At 30.3% G+C, this 18,037-nt stretch overlaps 1 protein-coding gene across 1 annotated transcript in view; it reads left to right on the top strand.

Moving 5' to 3' along the window:
* LOC145435507 (coiled-coil domain-containing protein 180-like) overlaps positions 1-18,037 on the top strand; it is a 67,632-nt gene that overhangs the window by 36,852 nt on the left and 12,743 nt on the right. The window contains exons 18-21 of the mRNA XM_080312786.1: positions 12,201-12,377; positions 14,876-15,059; positions 16,491-16,607; positions 17,750-18,003. Coding sequence (XP_080168912.1) covers positions 12,201-12,377; positions 14,876-15,059; positions 16,491-16,607; positions 17,750-18,003 — 732 coding nt within the window. The remainder of the gene's footprint in view (positions 1-12,200; positions 12,378-14,875; positions 15,060-16,490; positions 16,608-17,749; positions 18,004-18,037) is intronic.

Here is an 18,037-nt window from a genome sequence, read left to right as displayed (position 1 = left end):
AATTAGATCAGAATTAGAATTAGAACTGTAGCTACACATTTTTTGTCCAAATTAGATTATAATTAGAACTGCAGCAACACATTTTTTTGTCCAAATTAGATTATAATTAGAACTGTCGCTACATTTTTTTTGTCCAAATTAGTTCAAAATTAGAATTAGAACTGTAGCTACACATTTTTTGTCCAAATTAGATTATAATTAGAACTGTCGCTACATTTTTTTTTTCCAAATTAGATCAGAATTAGAATTAGAACTGTAGCTACACATTTTTTTATCCGAATTAGATTATAATTAGAACTGCAGCAACACATTTTTTTATCCGAATTAGATTATAATTAGAACTGCAGCAACACATTTTTTTGTCCAAATTAGATTATAATTAGAACTGCAGCAACACATTTTTTTGTCCAAATTAGATCAGAATTAGAATTAGAACTGTAGCTACAAATTTTTTATACAAATTAGATTATAATTAGAGCTGCAGCAACACATTTTTTTATCCGAATTAGATTATAATTAGAACTGCAGCAACACATTTTTTTGTCCAAATTAGATTATAATTAGAACTGCAGCAACACATTTTTTTGTCCAAATTAGATTATAATTAAAACTGCAGCAACACATTTTTTTGTCCAAATTAGATCAGAATTAGAATTAGAACTGTAGCTACACATTTTTTGTCCAAATTAGATTATAATTAGAACTGCAGCAACACATTTTTTTGTCCAAATTAGATCAGAATTAGAATTAGAACTGTAGCTACACATTTTTTATCCGAATTAGATTATAATTAGAACTGCAGCAACACATTTTTTTGTCCAAATTAGATTATAATTAGAACTGCAGCAACACATTTTTTTGTCCAAATTAGATCAGAATTAGAATTAGAACTGTAGCTACACATTTTTTGTCCAAATTAGATTATAATTAGAACTGTCGCTACATTTTTTTTTTCCAAATTAGTTCAGAATTAGAATTAGAACTGTAGCTACACATTTTTTGTCCAAATTAGATTATAATTAGAACTGTCGCTACATTTTTTTTGTCCAAATTAGTTCAGAATTAGAATTAGAACTGTAGCTACACATTTTTTGTCCAAATTAGATTATAATTAGAACTGTCGCTACATTTTTTTTTTCCAAATTAGATCAGAATTAGAATTAGAACTGTAGCTACACATTTTTTTATCCGAATTAGATTATAATTAGAACTGCAGCAACACATTTTTTTGTCCAAATTAGATCAGAATTAGAATTAGAACTGTAGCTACACATTTTTTGTCCAAATTAGATTATAATTAGAACTGCAGCAACACATTTTTTTGTCCAAATTAGATTATAATTAGAACTGTCGCTACATTTTTTTTGTCCAAATTAGTTCAAAATTAGAATTAGAACTGTAGCTACACATTTTTTGTCCAAATTAGATTATAATTAGAACTGTCGCTACATTTTTTTTTTCCAAATTAGATCAGAATTAGAATTAGAACTGTAGCTACACATTTTTTGTCCAAATTAGATTATAATTAGAACTGTCGCTACATTTTTTTTTTCCAAATTAGATCGGAATTAGAATTAGAACTGTAGCTACACATTTTTTGTCCAAATTAGATTATAATTAGAACTGTCGCTACATTTTTTTTTTCCAAATTAGTTCAGAATTAGAATTAGAACTGTAGCTACACATTTTTTGTCCAAATTAGATTATAATTAGAACTGTCGCTACATTTTTTTTGTCCAAATTAGTTCAGAATTAGAATTAGAACTGTAGCTACACATTTTTTGTCCAAATTAGATTATAATTAGAACTGTCGCTACATTTTTTTTTTCCAAATTAGATCAGAATTAGAATTAGAACTGTAGCTACACATTTTTTTATCCGAATTAGATTATAATTAGAACTGCAGCAACACATTTTTTTGTCCAAATTAGATTATAATTAGAACTGCAGCAACACATTTTTTTGTCCAAATTAGATTATAATTAGAACTGCAGCAACACATTTTTTTGTCCAAATTAGATCAGAATTAGAATTAGAACTGTAGCTACACATTTTTTGTCCAAATTAGATTATAATTAGAACTGTCGCTACATTTTTTTTTTCCAAATTAGTTCAGAATTAGAATTAGAACTGTAGCTACACATTTTTTGTCCAAATTAGATTATAATTAGAACTGTCGCTACATTTTTTTTGTCCAAATTAGTTCAGAATTAGAATTAGAACTGTAGCTACACATTTTTTGTCCAAATTAGATTATAATTAGAACTGTCGCTACATTTTTTTTTCCAAATTAGATCAGAATTAGAATTAGAACTGTAGCTACACATTTTTTTATCCGAATTAGATTATAATTAGAACTGCAGCAACACATTTTTTTGTCCAAATTAGATTATAATTAGAACTGCAGCAACACATTTTTTTGTCCAAATTAGATTATAATTAGAACTGCAGCAACACATTTTTTTGTCCAAATTAGATCAGAATTAGAATTAGAACTGTAGCTACACATTTTTTGTCCAAATTAGATTATAATTAGAACTGTCGCTACATTTTTTTTTTCCAAATTAGTTCAGAATTAGAATTAGAACTGTAGCTACACATTTTTTGTCCAAATTAGATTATAATTAGAACTGTCGCTACATTTTTTTTGTCCAAATTAGTTCAGAATTAGAATTAGAACTGTAGCTACACATTTTTTGTCCAAATTAGATTATAATTAGAACTGTCGCTACATTTTTTTTTTCCAAATTAGATCAGAATTAGAATTAGAACTGTAGCTACACATTTTTTTATCCGAATTAGATTATAATTAGAACTGCAGCAACACATTTTTTTGTCCAAATTAGATCAGAATTAGAATTAGAACTGTAGCTACACATTTTTTGTCCAAATTAGATTATAATTAGAACTGTCGCTACATTTTTTTTGTCCAAATTAGTTCAGAATTAGAATTAGAACTGTAGCTACACATTTTTTGTCCAAATTAGATTATAATTAGAACTGTCGCTACATTTTTTTTTTCCAAATTAGATCAGAATTAGAATTAGAACTGTAGCTACACATTTTTTGTCCAAATTAGATTATAATTAGAACTGCAGCAACACATTTTTTTGTCCAAATTAGATTATAATTAGAACTGTCGCTACATTTTTTTTGTCCAAATTAGTTCAAAATTAGAATTAGAACTGTAGCTACACATTTTTTGTCCAAATTAGATTATAATTAGAACTGTCGCTACATTTTTTTTTTCCAAATTAGATCAGAATTAGAATTAGAACTGTAGCTACACATTTTTTGTCCAAATTAGATTATAATTAGAACTGCAGCAACACATTTTTTTATCCGAATTAGATTATAATTAGAACTGCAGCAACACATTTTTTTGTCCAAATTAGATTATAATTAGAACTGCAGCAACACATTTTTTTGTCCAAATTAGATCAGAATTAGAATTAGAACTGTAGCTACAAATTTTTTATACAAATTAGATTATAATTAGAGCTGCAGCAACACATTTTTTTATCCGAATTAGATTATAATTAGAACTGCAGCAACACATTTTTTTGTCCAAATTAGATTATAATTAGAACTGCAGCAACACATTTTTTTGTCCAAATTAGATTATAATTAAAACTGCAGCAACACATTTTTTTGTCCAAATTAGATCAGAATTAGAATTAGAACTGTAGCTACACATTTTTTATCCGAATTAGATTATAATTAGAACTGCAGCAACACATTTTTTTGTCCAAATTAGATTATAATTAAAACTGCAGCAACACATTTTTTGTCCAAATTAGATTATAATTAGAACTGCAGCAACACATTTTTTTGTCCAAATTAGATCAGAATTAGAATTAGAACTGTAGCTACACATTTTTTATCCGAATTAGATTATAATTAGAACTGCAGCAACACATTTTTTTGTCCAAATTAGATTATAATTAGAACTGCAGCAACACATTTTTTTGTCCAAATTAGATCAGAATTAGAATTAGAACTGTAGCTACACATTTTTTGTCCAAATTAGATTATAATTAGAACTGTCGCTACATTTTTTTTTTCCAAATTAGTTCAGAATTAGAATTAGAACTGTAACTACACATTTTTTGTCCAAATTAGATTATAATTAGAACTGTCGCTACATTTTTTTTGTCCAAATTAGTTCAGAATTAGAATTAGAACTGTAGCTACACATTTTTTGTCCAAATTAGATTATAATTAGAACTGTCGCTACATTTTTTTTTTCCAAATTAGATCAGAATTAGAATTAGAACTGTAGCTACACATTTTTTTATCCGAATTAGATTATAATTAGAACTGCAGCAACACATTTTTTTGTCCAAATTAGATCAGAATTAGAATTAGAACTGTAGCTACACATTTTTTGTCCAAATTAGATTATAATTAGAACTGCAGCAACACATTTTTTTGTCCAAATTAGATTATAATTAGAACTGTCGCTACATTTTTTTTGTCCAAATTAGTTCAAAATTAGAATTAGAACTGTAGCTACACATTTTTTGTCCAAATTAGATTATAATTAGAACTGTCGCTACATTTTTTTTTTCCAAATTAGATCAGAATTAGAATTAGAACTGTAGCTACACATTTTTTGTCCAAATTAGATTATAATTAGAACTGCAGCAACACATTTTTTTATCCGAATTAGATTATAATTAGAACTGCAGCAACACATTTTTTTGTCCAAATTAGATTATAATTAGAACTGCAGCAACACATTTTTTTGTCCAAATTAGATCAGAATTAGAATTAGAACTGTAGCTACAAATTTTTTATACAAATTAGATTATAATTAGAGCTGCAGCAACACATTTTTTTATCCGAATTAGATTATAATTAGAACTGCAGCAACACATTTTTTTGTCCAAATTAGATTATAATTAGAACTGCAGCAACACATTTTTTTGTCCAAATTAGATTATAATTAAAACTGCAGCAACACATTTTTTTGTCCAAATTAGATCAGAATTAGAATTAGAACTGTAGCTACACATTTTTTGTCCAAATTAGATTATAATTAGAACTGCAGCAACACATTTTTTTGTCCAAATTAGATCAGAATTAGAATTAGAACTGTAGCTACACATTTTTTATCCGAATTAGATTATAATTAGAACTGCAGCAACACATTTTTTTGTCCAAATTAGATTATAATTAGAACTGCAGCAACACATTTTTTTGTCCAAATTAGTTCAGAATTAGAATTAGAACTGTAGCTACACATTTTTTGTCCAAATTAGATTATAATTAGAACTGCAGCAACACATTTTTTTGTCCAAATTAGATTATAATTAGAACTGTCGCTACATTTTTTTTGTCCAAATTAGTTCAAAATTAGAATTAGAACTGTAGCTACACATTTTTTGTCCAAATTAGATTATAATTAGAACTGTCGCTACATTTTTTTTTTCCAAATTAGATCAGAATTAGAATTAGAACTGTAGCTACACATTTTTTGTCCAAATTAGATTATAATTAGAACTGCAGCAACACATTTTTTTATCCGAATTAGATTATAATTAGAACTGCAGCAACACATTTTTTTGTCCAAATTAGATTATAATTAGAACTGCAGCAACACATTTTTTTGTCCAAATTAGATCAGAATTAGAATTAGAACTGTAGCTACAAATTTTTTATACAAATTAGATTATAATTAGAGCTGCAGCAACACATTTTTTTATCCGAATTAGATTATAATTAGAACTGCAGCAACACATTTTTTTGTCCAAATTAGATTATAATTAGAACTGCAGCAACACATTTTTTTGTCCAAATTAGATTATAATTAAAACTGCAGCAACACATTTTTTTGTCCAAATTAGATCAGAATTAGAATTAGAACTGTAGCTACACATTTTTTGTCCAAATTAGATTATAATTAGAACTGCAGCAACACATTTTTTTGTCCAAATTAGATCAGAATTAGAATTAGAACTGTAGCTACACATTTTTTATCCGAATTAGATTATAATTAGAACTGCAGCAACACATTTTTTTGTCCAAATTAGATCAGAATTAGAATTAGAACTGTAGCTACACATTTTTTGTCCAAATTAGATTATAATTAGAACTGCAGCAACACATTTTTTTGTCCAAATTAGATTATAATTAGAACTGTCGCTACATTTTTTTTGTCCAAATTAGTTCAAAATTAGAATTAGAACTGTAGCTACACATTTTTTGTCCAAATTAGATTATAATTAGAACTGTCGCTACATTTTTTTTTTCCAAATTAGATCAGAATTAGAATTAGAACTGTAGCTACACATTTTTTGTCCAAATTAGATTATAATTAGAACTGCAGCAACACATTTTTTTATCCGAATTAGATTATAATTAGAACTGCAGCAACACATTTTTTTGTCCAAATTAGATTATAATTAGAACTGCAGCAACACATTTTTTTGTCCAAATTAGATCAGAATTAGAATTAGAACTGTAGCTACAAATTTTTTATACAAATTAGATTATAATTAGAGCTGCAGCAACACATTTTTTTATCCGAATTAGATTATAATTAGAACTGCAGCAACACATTTTTTTGTCCAAATTAGATTATAATTAGAACTGCAGCAACACATTTTTTTGTCCAAATTAGATTATAATTAAAACTGCAGCAACACATTTTTTTGTCCAAATTAGATCAGAATTAGAATTAGAACTGTAGCTACACATTTTTTGTCCAAATTAGATTATAATTAGAACTGCAGCAACACATTTTTTTGTCCAAATTAGATCAGAATTAGAATTAGAACTGTAGCTACACATTTTTTATCCGAATTAGATTATAATTAGAACTGCAGCAACACATTTTTTTGTCCAATTTAGATTATAATTAGAACTGCAGCTACAAATTTTTTATCCAAATTAGATTAGAATTAGAACTGTAGCTACACATTTTTTATCCAAATTAGTTCAGAATTAGAACTGTAGCTACTAATTTTTTATCCAAATTAGATTATAATTAGAACTGCAGCAACACATTTTTTTGTCCAAATTAGATCAGAATTAGAATTAGAACTGTAGCTACACATTTTTTGTCCAAATTAGATTATAATTAGAACTGCAGCAACACATTTTTTTTGTCCAAATTAGTTCAGAATCAGAATTAGAACTGCAGCAACACATTTTTTTGTCCAAATTAGATTATAATTAGAACTGTCGCTACATTTTTTTTGTCCAAATTAGTTCAGAATTAGAATTAGAACTGTAGCTACACATTTTTTGTCCAAATTAGATTATAATTAGAACTGTCGCTACATTTTTTTTTTCCAAATTAGATCGGAATTAGAATTAGAACTGTAGCTACACATTTTTTGTCCAAATTAGATTATAATTAGAACTGTCGCTACATTTTTTTTTTCCAAATTAGTTCAGAATTAGAATTAGAACTGTAGCTACACATTTTTTGTCCAAATTAGATTATAATTAGAACTGTCGCTACATTTTTTTTGTCCAAATTAGTTCAGAATTAGAATTAGAACTGTAGCTACACATTTTTTGTCCAAATTAGATTATAATTAGAACTGTCGCTACATTTTTTTTTTCCAAATTAGATCAGAATTAGAATTAGAACTGTAGCTACACATTTTTTTATCCGAATTAGATTATAATTAGAACTGCAGCAACACATTTTTTTGTCCAAATTAGATTATAATTAGAACTGCAGCAACACATTTTTTTGTCCAAATTAGATTATAATTAGAACTGCAGCAACACATTTTTTTGTCCAAATTAGATCAGAATTAGAATTAGAACTGTAGCTACACATTTTTTGTCCAAATTAGATTATAATTAGAACTGTCGCTACATTTTTTTTTTCCAAATTAGTTCAGAATTAGAATTAGAACTGTAGCTACACATTTTTTGTCCAAATTAGATTATAATTAGAACTGTCGCTACATTTTTTTTGTCCAAATTAGTTCAGAATTAGAATTAGAACTGTAGCTACACATTTTTTGTCCAAATTAGATTATAATTAGAACTGTCGCTACATTTTTTTTTTCCAAATTAGATCAGAATTAGAATTAGAACTGTAGCTACACATTTTTTTATCCGAATTAGATTATAATTAGAACTGCAGCAACACATATTTTTGTCCAAATTAGATTATAATTAGAACTGCAGCAACACATTTTTTTGTCCAAATTAGATTATAATTAGAACTGCAGCAACACATTTTTTTGTCCAAATTAGATCAGAATTAGAATTAGAACTGTAGCTACACATTTTTTGTCCAAATTAGATTATAATTAGAACTGCAGCAACACATTTTTTTGTCCAAATTAGATCAGAATTAGAATTAGAACTGTCGCTACATTTTTTTTGTCCAAATTAGTTCAGAATTAGAATTAGAACTGCAGTTACAAATTTTTTATCCAAATTAGATTATAATTAGAACTGCAGCAACACATTTTTTTGTCCAAATTAGATTATAATTAGAGCTGCAGCAACACATTTTTTTGTCCAAATTAGATTATAATTAGAACTGCAGCAACACATTTTTTTGTCCAAATTAGATTATAATTAGAACTGCAGCAACACATTTTTTTGTCCAAATTAGATTATAATTAGAACTGCAGCAACACATTTTTTTGTCCAAATTAGATTATAATTAGAACTGTCGCTACATTTTTTTTGTCCAAATTAGTTCAGAATTAGAATTAGAACTGCAGTTACAAATTTTTTATCCAAATTAGATTATAATTAGAGCTGCAGCAACACATTTTTTTATCCGAATTAGATTATAATTAGAACTGCAGCAACACATTTTTTTATCCGAATTAGATTATAATTAGAACTGTGGCTACACATTTTTTTGTCCAAATTAGTTCAGAATTAGAATTAGAACTGTAGCTACATTTTTTTTGTCCAAATTAGTTCAGAATCAGAATTAGAACTGCAGTTACAAATTTTTTATCCAAATTAGATTATAATTAGAACTGCAGCAACACATTTTTTTGTCCAAATTAGATTATAATTAGAACTGCAGCAACACATTTTTTTATCCGAATTAGATTATAATTAGAACTGTGGCTACACATTTTTTTGTCCAAATTAGTTCAGAATTAGAATTAGAACTGTGGCTACACATTTTTTTGTCCAAATTAGTTCAGAATTAGAATTAGAACTGTAGCTACACATTTTTTGTCCAAATTAGATTATAATTAGAACTGCAGCAACACATTTTTTTGTCCAAATTAGATCAGAATTATAATTAGAACTGTCGCTACATTTTTTTTGTCCAAATTAGTTCAGAATTAGAATTAGAACTGTAGCTACACATTTTTTGTCCAAATTAGATTATAATTAGAACTGCAGCAACACATTTTTTTGTCCAAATTAGTTCAGAATTAGAATTAGAACTGCAGTTACAAATTTTTTATCCAAATTAGATTATAATTAGAACTGTCGCTACATTTTTTTTTTCCAAATTAGATCAGAATTAGAATTAGAACTGTAGCTACACATTTTTTTATCCGAATTAGATTATAATTAGAACTGCAGCAACACATTTTTTTGTCCAAATTAGATTATAATTAGAACTGCAGCAACACATTTTTTTGTCCAAATTAGATTATAATTAGAACTGCAGCAACACATTTTTTTGTCCAAATTAGATCAGAATTAGAATTAGAACTGTAGCTACACATTTTTTGTCCAAATTAGATTATAATTAGAACTGTCGCTACATTTTTTTTTTCCAAATTAGTTCAGAATTAGAATTAGAACTGTAGCTACACATTTTTTGTCCAAATTAGATTATAATTAGAACTGTCGCTACATTTTTTTTGTCCAAATTAGTTCAGAATTAGAATTAGAACTGTAGCTACACATTTTTTGTCCAAATTAGATTATAATTAGAACTGTCGCTACATTTTTTTTTTCCAAATTAGATCAGAATTAGAATTAGAACTGTAGCTACACATTTTTTTATCCGAATTAGATTATAATTAGAACTGCAGCAACACATATTTTTGTCCAAATTAGATTATAATTAGAACTGCAGCAACACATTTTTTTGTCCAAATTAGATTATAATTAGAACTGCAGCAACACATTTTTTTGTCCAAATTAGATCAGAATTAGAATTAGAACTGTAGCTACACATTTTTTGTCCAAATTAGATTATAATTAGAACTGCAGCAACACATTTTTTTGTCCAAATTAGATCAGAATTAGAATTAGAACTGTCGCTACATTTTTTTTGTCCAAATTAGTTCAGAATTAGAATTAGAACTGCAGTTACAAATTTTTTATCCAAATTAGATTATAATTAGAACTGCAGCAACACATTTTTTTGTCCAAATTAGATTATAATTAGAGCTGCAGCAACACATTTTTTTGTCCAAATTAGATTATAATTAGAACTGCAGCAACACATTTTTTTGTCCAAATTAGATTATAATTAGAACTGCAGCAACACATTTTTTTGTCCAAATTAGATTATAATTAGAACTGCAGCAACACATTTTTTTGTCCAAATTAGATTATAATTAGAACTGTCGCTACATTTTTTTTGTCCAAATTAGTTCAGAATTAGAATTAGAACTGCAGTTACAAATTTTTTATCCAAATTAGATTATAATTAGAGCTGCAGCAACACATTTTTTTATCCGAATTAGATTATAATTAGAACTGTGGCTACACATTTTTTTGTCCAAATTAGTTCAGAATTAGAATTAGAACTGTAGCTACATTTTTTTTGTCCAAATTAGTTCAGAATCAGAATTAGAACTGCAGTTACAAATTTTTTATCCAAATTAGATTATAATTAGAACTGCAGCAACACATTTTTTTGTCCAAATTAGATTATAATTAGAACTGCAGCAACACATTTTTTTATCCGAATTAGATTATAATTAGAACTGTGGCTACACATTTTTTTGTCCAAATTAGTTCAGAATTAGAATTAGAACTGTGGCTACACATTTTTTTGTCCAAATTAGTTCAGAATTAGAATTAGAACTGTAGCTACACATTTTTTGTCCAAATTAGATTATAATTAGAACTGCAGCAACACATTTTTTTGTCCAAATTAGATCAGAATTATAATTAGAACTGTCGCTACATTTTTTTTGTCCAAATTAGTTCAGAATTAGAATTAGAACTGTAGCTACACATTTTTTGTCCAAATTAGATTATAATTAGAACTGCAGCAACACATTTTTTTGTCCAAATTAGTTCAGAATTAGAATTAGAACTGCAGTTACAAATTTTTTATCCAAATTAGATTATAATTAGAACTGCAGCAACACATTTTTTTATCCGAATTAGATTATAATTAGAACTGCAGCAACACATTTTTTTATCCGAATTAGATTATAATTAGAACTGTAGCTACACATTTTTTTGTCCAAATTAGTTCAGAATCAGAATTAGAACTGCAGTTACAAATTTTTTATCCAAATTAGATTATAATTAGAACTGCAGCAACACATTTTTTTGTCCAAATTAGATTATAATTAGAACTGCAGCTACACATTTTTTTGTCCAAATTAGATCAGAATTAGAATTAGAACTGTCGCTACATTTTTTTTGTCCAAATTAGTTCAGAATTAGAATTAGAACTGTAGCTACACATTTTTTATCCAAATTAGATTATAATTAGAACTGCAGCAACACATTTTTTTATCCGAATTAGATTATAATTAGAACTGTGGCTACACATTTTTTATCATAATTAGATCAGAATTAGAACTGTAGCTACACATTTTTACACATTTAAACTTGATAATTGATATCAGTTTTCGCGAATTCAGTAATTCCAATTCTGTTCTAATTTAGAAGAAAAAGGTGGCTACATTTCTAATGTTAATCCAATTTGGAAATAACTGTGTAGCTATGAATATGATGGTAACAATTATCTAATTTGAAAAAGTAACTGTAGCAATAATTCTAATTCTAGTCTAATTTAAAAGACAGTGGATCTATCATTTTAATTGTAATCTAATTTGAAGAAAAAACACTGAAGCAATAATTCCAATTCTAATCGAATTTGGAAAAAACTGTGTCGCTATCATTCCAATTCTAGTATAATTTGGAAAAAAAACTTTATTGCTAACGTTCTAATTATAATATAATTTGAAGAAAAGAACGTTTTCCAGCTGCCCAAACCTGCCCACGATACTAATCAATAAAACTACCAAACATTTCTCTATGATAAATCGCAGACTGTTCTCGCAAGGAGGCAATTTCTCACCTGAAGAAACAGTGGAATTGCGTAAAAAGCTGGAGAAAATGTCCCACCGTGTCGATGTAGCTGAAGGCGTCATCATGCAGGACATGGAAGGGATGGAATCGAAGCGTTTGGACCACGCTACTGATATTGTGCTCAAATTTGAAGACAGGTAAGATTTACGATAGTTTTACACTAAACTATAGTGTTGTGATGACTCACGTCGGAATGTTTTATAGACTCGACATGACTCGAGTCATTTTTCATACGGAAATTATTCGACTTGAGTCAATTTGTCTATTGACTCAACTTGTACTCAAGTCACTTGCCATATTTTGGACTCAACTTCACTCGGGTTATTTTCTTGCAAATGAATGTTGACTCAAATTGACTTGAGTCACTTTGTGTGTTGACTCGACTTATACCATGGACCTAATCAATAAGACTAGAATTAGAACTAATCCATTTTTAAAATTTGCAACTCTAAAACTAGAACTAGAACTACTGGTACTAACGTTTCAAAATGCGCAACTAAAACTAGAACTAGAACTAGTGCTCATAGGCGCTGAACTCTAATTTTCCCTAGGTATGCGAGATCGATGACGTCACAAAGGGATGACGTCATAGTGCGCCAGAATTGGCAAATTAGTCGACTCGCAAGCGTTCAATATCACCTGGCACATATGGTGACAAAATTACGATATGATTAAGCAGGCCGCGTAGCCATCCGGCCTCTTGCTGAATTGATTGAATCCATTTCAAATTTACCAAGGTAGCATCAGTTTATTATGGTTAAGAACATGCACTAATGCCGATAATACATCGATCGGATCAGCATTCTTGTGTAATATACTCGACACATCATGCTACCATAAAATTACCAACGCGTGCGACTGTGTAGTCAATTAGCGAGCTCGCAATCTCCGCAACATATTCGCCAACACACGCGCCGACAATCGGGAGATTTCAATCAATCCGCCTCGAGAACAAACGAATACGCATCTTCGGCGACGGCTAATAAGGTTGCAGGAATTATTTTCCCAAATAGAAAGTCTGGACTCTATTCATTAGTGACTTTGATTTCATAGGAGTTAGAAGTTTCAATATCAAGAGCCTGCAAGACATTTTCTGATCGTTCTGTTTTAGTATTAGCGTTAGTCAAAATCAATTACGCCGCTGTCTGTTCACGGTCAGTATGTATTTCAATCAATTCCGTCCATGTTCATTGTTCAATGTCTGAGCCAGTCTGACATCACAATCACAGAAGAGCGATAGTTCCGGCCGGCGCATAAGATATCATGTTCCTTCACAGCAGGAGATGACAATCGAAACATTTCGCGCATATAGAAATTGACATCTTGAGTATCGAGTTCTCTGTCTTGTTGCCTCGCGTTGCGTCTTCTGACAACTCGCGTTTGCTCAAATATTCAGGCGCATAGCCGAGTTGTTATGGAGTATGTTCTATAATGGAATCCGCATCGATTTCAGGTGATTCAAACCTTTCTCAAAACTCAAGCCTTGACTCGCATCTTCTGATGGTTATTGGTTATGTTTAAGTATTAAACGGAAATCAAGTACGCATGTTGGCACAAGTCACACATTTTTGCGGAGATTCGATGTTAGCAAGTTTCGTGATATCAATCTTTAATCACAACCGATAGATAGGAGCCAAAGCATGCTAGGCCGGAGACGCGATAGTTAGGCCGGCAATGGTATACTTCGAACCACGCAGACGCAATTGTGTAGGCCAACGATGTCATCGTGCGCAGGCCAGTGATGGTATAGTGCGGACCGGGCCTATTGCAGATGCGATTCATCAAGCCAGCGGAACTAGACCTGACGGAGACGCGATAAATCAGGCCTGCGACGATTGCGCGCGGTAATCAATGACCTAATTTCGCAATCATCTCAGCGTCGAGATCGCGTTGCGTTACATTGTGCACAAACGATTCTCGCAAATTGGAAACGCGCTTCCGGTTAATTGGCCGTGGCCGCGCGCAACACTGACAAAATACGGACAACTGATAACTGAAGGACGGAGTTTTGTTAAGCGCCTGAACGTATTGCTGCCGGTTTACTTACGTGTTCAGCAGCACTACGAAACGCTTATTTCTAAATCGATCAATTCACCAGCCAGTCAGTAACAGACCAAACCGAATTCTGGGTATGCCGCATACCCAAAACAATTCCTAGGTATGCGCGGCATACCTAGCATACCTGAGTTCAGCGCCTATGCTAGTGCTACTAGCTTTTCTAAATATGCAACTTAAACTAGAATTAGAACTACCGCTACTAATTTTTCAAAATTTGCAACCGAAACTAGAACTAGAACTATGTGTAGGCCTACTACCTTTTCAAAATGATCAACTTAAACTAGAATTACAACTAATCACTTTTAAAAATTTGCAACTGAAACTAGAACAAATGGTACTAATTTTTCAAAATGATTAACTAGAACTAGAACTAGAACTACTGGTACCAACTATTCAAAATTCGCAATTAATATTTCTTCAAAATGCGCAACTAAAACTAGAATTAGAACTAGTCTTGTAATAAAATTCGCAACTAGAACTAGCAGTACTAAAAACAGTATTTAGTCTGTGAAATTTGACAAACGCAAGTTATTTTTGGGCAAACCCACTCTGCATTTCATGTTTTTTCTCGTTAAAGATTCCGTAATCATATGATCGACCTGATGTTCATCGAGCGAGTCCAAAGATTCGTCACAAACTCGCAAGTCCGCATCAAAACTGAAGTCCAGCATTGTAACGGAATGGGAGTCAACATCGGACGACATGTCAAGCTCGTCAAGTCCAGGATAGATGCTTGTAAACATCCACATCCTGATAAAGAGGTGCGTGGGTGTTCAACGCATGCCTGTAACATACTTAATTTATATACCGTACTCAAATTCTTATCTGTAAATCATTAGACATCATTTCATAATCTGAGCGGAATGTCAATTTTACCAAGGTATAGAACGAAATTTCTGTGTGGAATATGGAAATTTTCAAGTATGGTATGAATTTTTTTTCCATATTGCATACTTGAGCAGTTTTGCCAAAACCATGACATTGATACTTTCAATTGGTCAAAGCAATTGCTAGAACTTTAACTACTCCCTTTTCAAAATCTGCAACTGAAACTAGAACTATTCTCTTTTTCAAATTCACAATTAGAACTAGAACTACTCTATTTTTAAAATGTTCAACTAGAACTAGAACTGGAAACTACTCATTTCCAAAACTCGCAACTAGAACAAGAACTATTCTCTTTTTCAAATTCACAATTAGAACTAGAACTACTCTATTTTTAAAATGTTCAACTGGAACTAGAACTGGAAACTACTCATTTCCAAAACTCGCAACTAGAACAAGAACTATTCTCTTTTTCAAATTCACAATTAGAACTAGAACTACTCTATTTTTAAAATGTTCAACTAGAACTAGAACTGGAAACTACTCATTTCCAAAACTCGCAACTAGAACAAGAACTATTCTCTTTTTAAAATTCACAATTAGAACTAGAACTACTCTCTTTTTAAAATTCAATATTAGAACTACTCATTCCAAAATGTGCTACTAGATTAGAACTAGAACCACTCTCTTTTCAAAATGTCAACTAGACTAGATCTAGAACTATAACTACTCACTGTCCAAAACTTGTAACTAGAAATTAACTACTCTCTTTTTATAATTCACAATTAGAACTACTCATTCCAAAATGTGCTACTAGAACTAGAACTAGAACCACTCTCTTTTCATAATGTCAACTAGACTAGATCTAGAACTATAACTACTCACTGTCCAAAACTTGTAACTAGAAATTAACTACTCTCTTTTTCTAATTCACAATTAGAACTACTCATTCCAAAATGTGCTACTAGATTAGAACTAGAACCACTTTCATTTTAAAATTCACAATTACAGCTAGAACTACTCTCATTTCAAATTGTTCAACTAGAACTAAAACCACACTCCTTTCCAAATCTCGCAATGAAAACTAGGACTAGTCACTGTCCAAAAGTCGCTAACAGAACAAGAAGTTCTGTTTTTAAAATTCACAGTTTGAACTAGAACTATTCTTCAAAATGTGCAACTAGAACTAGAATTAGAACTTCTCTCTTCCCAGAATACGCAACTAAAACTCGAACTACTCAAGAAACGACAGTTAGAAGACCGTCAGCTAGGTAGTTTGTACAAGTCTGACTGCATAAGTCTGTTGCGATTTTCAAATTTGTACAAAATTTCCATTGCTAATCTTCCATTATTGTGTTTGTCTGTAGGATATTTCCACCGAATTTCTCCGGCAATACGCGGATGAAGTTATGAAATTCCTGCAGGATCGAGCGGACTATCTCAACTGCCACGTTCGAGTCGATGAGTCAGAAGCACCACCTCCGGTAGAACATACAAGTTTGTCTCTTTCAATAGCACAGCGCAATCTCTTTCTGTAAATGACAAAACATCCACTATTAGTTATGTCTAAGCAACTCGGTGAAAAAATGTAGATATAATTTTAATCTAATAATTCTCATTGTAGTTAAATTCTGGAAAATACTGTATAGCAATCTCTTTCTATAAGTGCCAAAATCTCTAATATTAGTTATGTCTAAGCCACCTGTGGAAAAAAGTGTAGCTAAAACCTATAATGTTAATTTTAATTAATTGGGAAAAACTGTATAGCTATAATTCTTATTGTAGTTCAATTTTGGACGATACTGTGAAGCAATCTCTTTCTATAAGTGCCAAAACATGCAATATTAATTATATCTAAGCCACTTCGGGAAAAAAATAACTGCAGCAATCATTTTGATTTTAAATTAATTTGGAAAAGACTGTATGGCTATAATTATAATTGCATTTTAGTTTTCGAAAATATTCTGTAGCAATCTGATTCTATAAATGCCAAAACATTCAATATCAGTTATGTCTAAGCTACTTGGGGAAAAAACTTGAGGCTATAATTTCAATTTTAATGGAATTCGGAAAAAAACTGTATAGCTACAAGTGATATTGTATTTTAATTTTGGAAAATACTGTGTAGCAATCTGATTCTATAACTGACAAAATATACAATATTAGTTTGGGTATGTCTAAACCACTTCGGGGAAAAAAAACTGTAGCTATAATTTTTATTTTAACCTAATTTGGAGAAACTATATAGCTATAATTGTAATTGTGTTTTAATTTTGGAAAATACTGTGTAGCAATATCGTTTTATAGGTGCCGAAACATTCAATATTAGCTATGTCTATACCACTTCGGGGCAAAAGACTGTAGCTATAATTTAATTTTGATCTAATTTGGAAAAAACTGCATACCTATAATTGTAATTGTAGCTTAATTTTTGAAATTACTGTGTAGCTATAATTCCAATTCTTATCCAACATGTAAGAGCGGAATATCTGGTAGTTGTGTCTCTCCAACATAGTAATATCTTCATTTAGAAGTAGTATCTTCATTTCAATATGAATATAATATTCACTTGTATATTGAAGTTATGTACCTCCAAGAAGATTTTCAAATAGTAATATCTCTACAGGGCAGCGCAGTTGACTTATCGGATCGTTCCATCCACGACAACCCACCTTCCAGACAAAGCCTCACCTCACAACCCACCTCCAAACAATCGGTACGCAGAAAAAGCCGGCCTCAGTCGCCCCCAAAAACAGGCAGAAAAGGCACCATCGCGGGTGGTCTCACGCCAAGTCGCATCGAGTTACTAACAGGGGGTAGCACGAGAAGGAGTCAGCATCAAGAGGACTCTGCTATCGGGATGATTAAGAGTATTTTAAGGTCGGTATATTGGTAATTTCTCACTTTGAGTGCT

Source organism: Botryllus schlosseri, chromosome 3 (genome assembly GCF_051294905.1).
Source record: "Botryllus schlosseri isolate E-star chromosome 3, Bs_hap1, whole genome shotgun sequence".
NCBI lineage: Eukaryota > Metazoa > Chordata > Ascidiacea > Stolidobranchia > Styelidae > Botryllus > Botryllus schlosseri.
The sequence above is the reverse complement of the archived record's forward strand: the minus strand, read 5'-3'. Positions and strand labels throughout refer to the sequence as shown.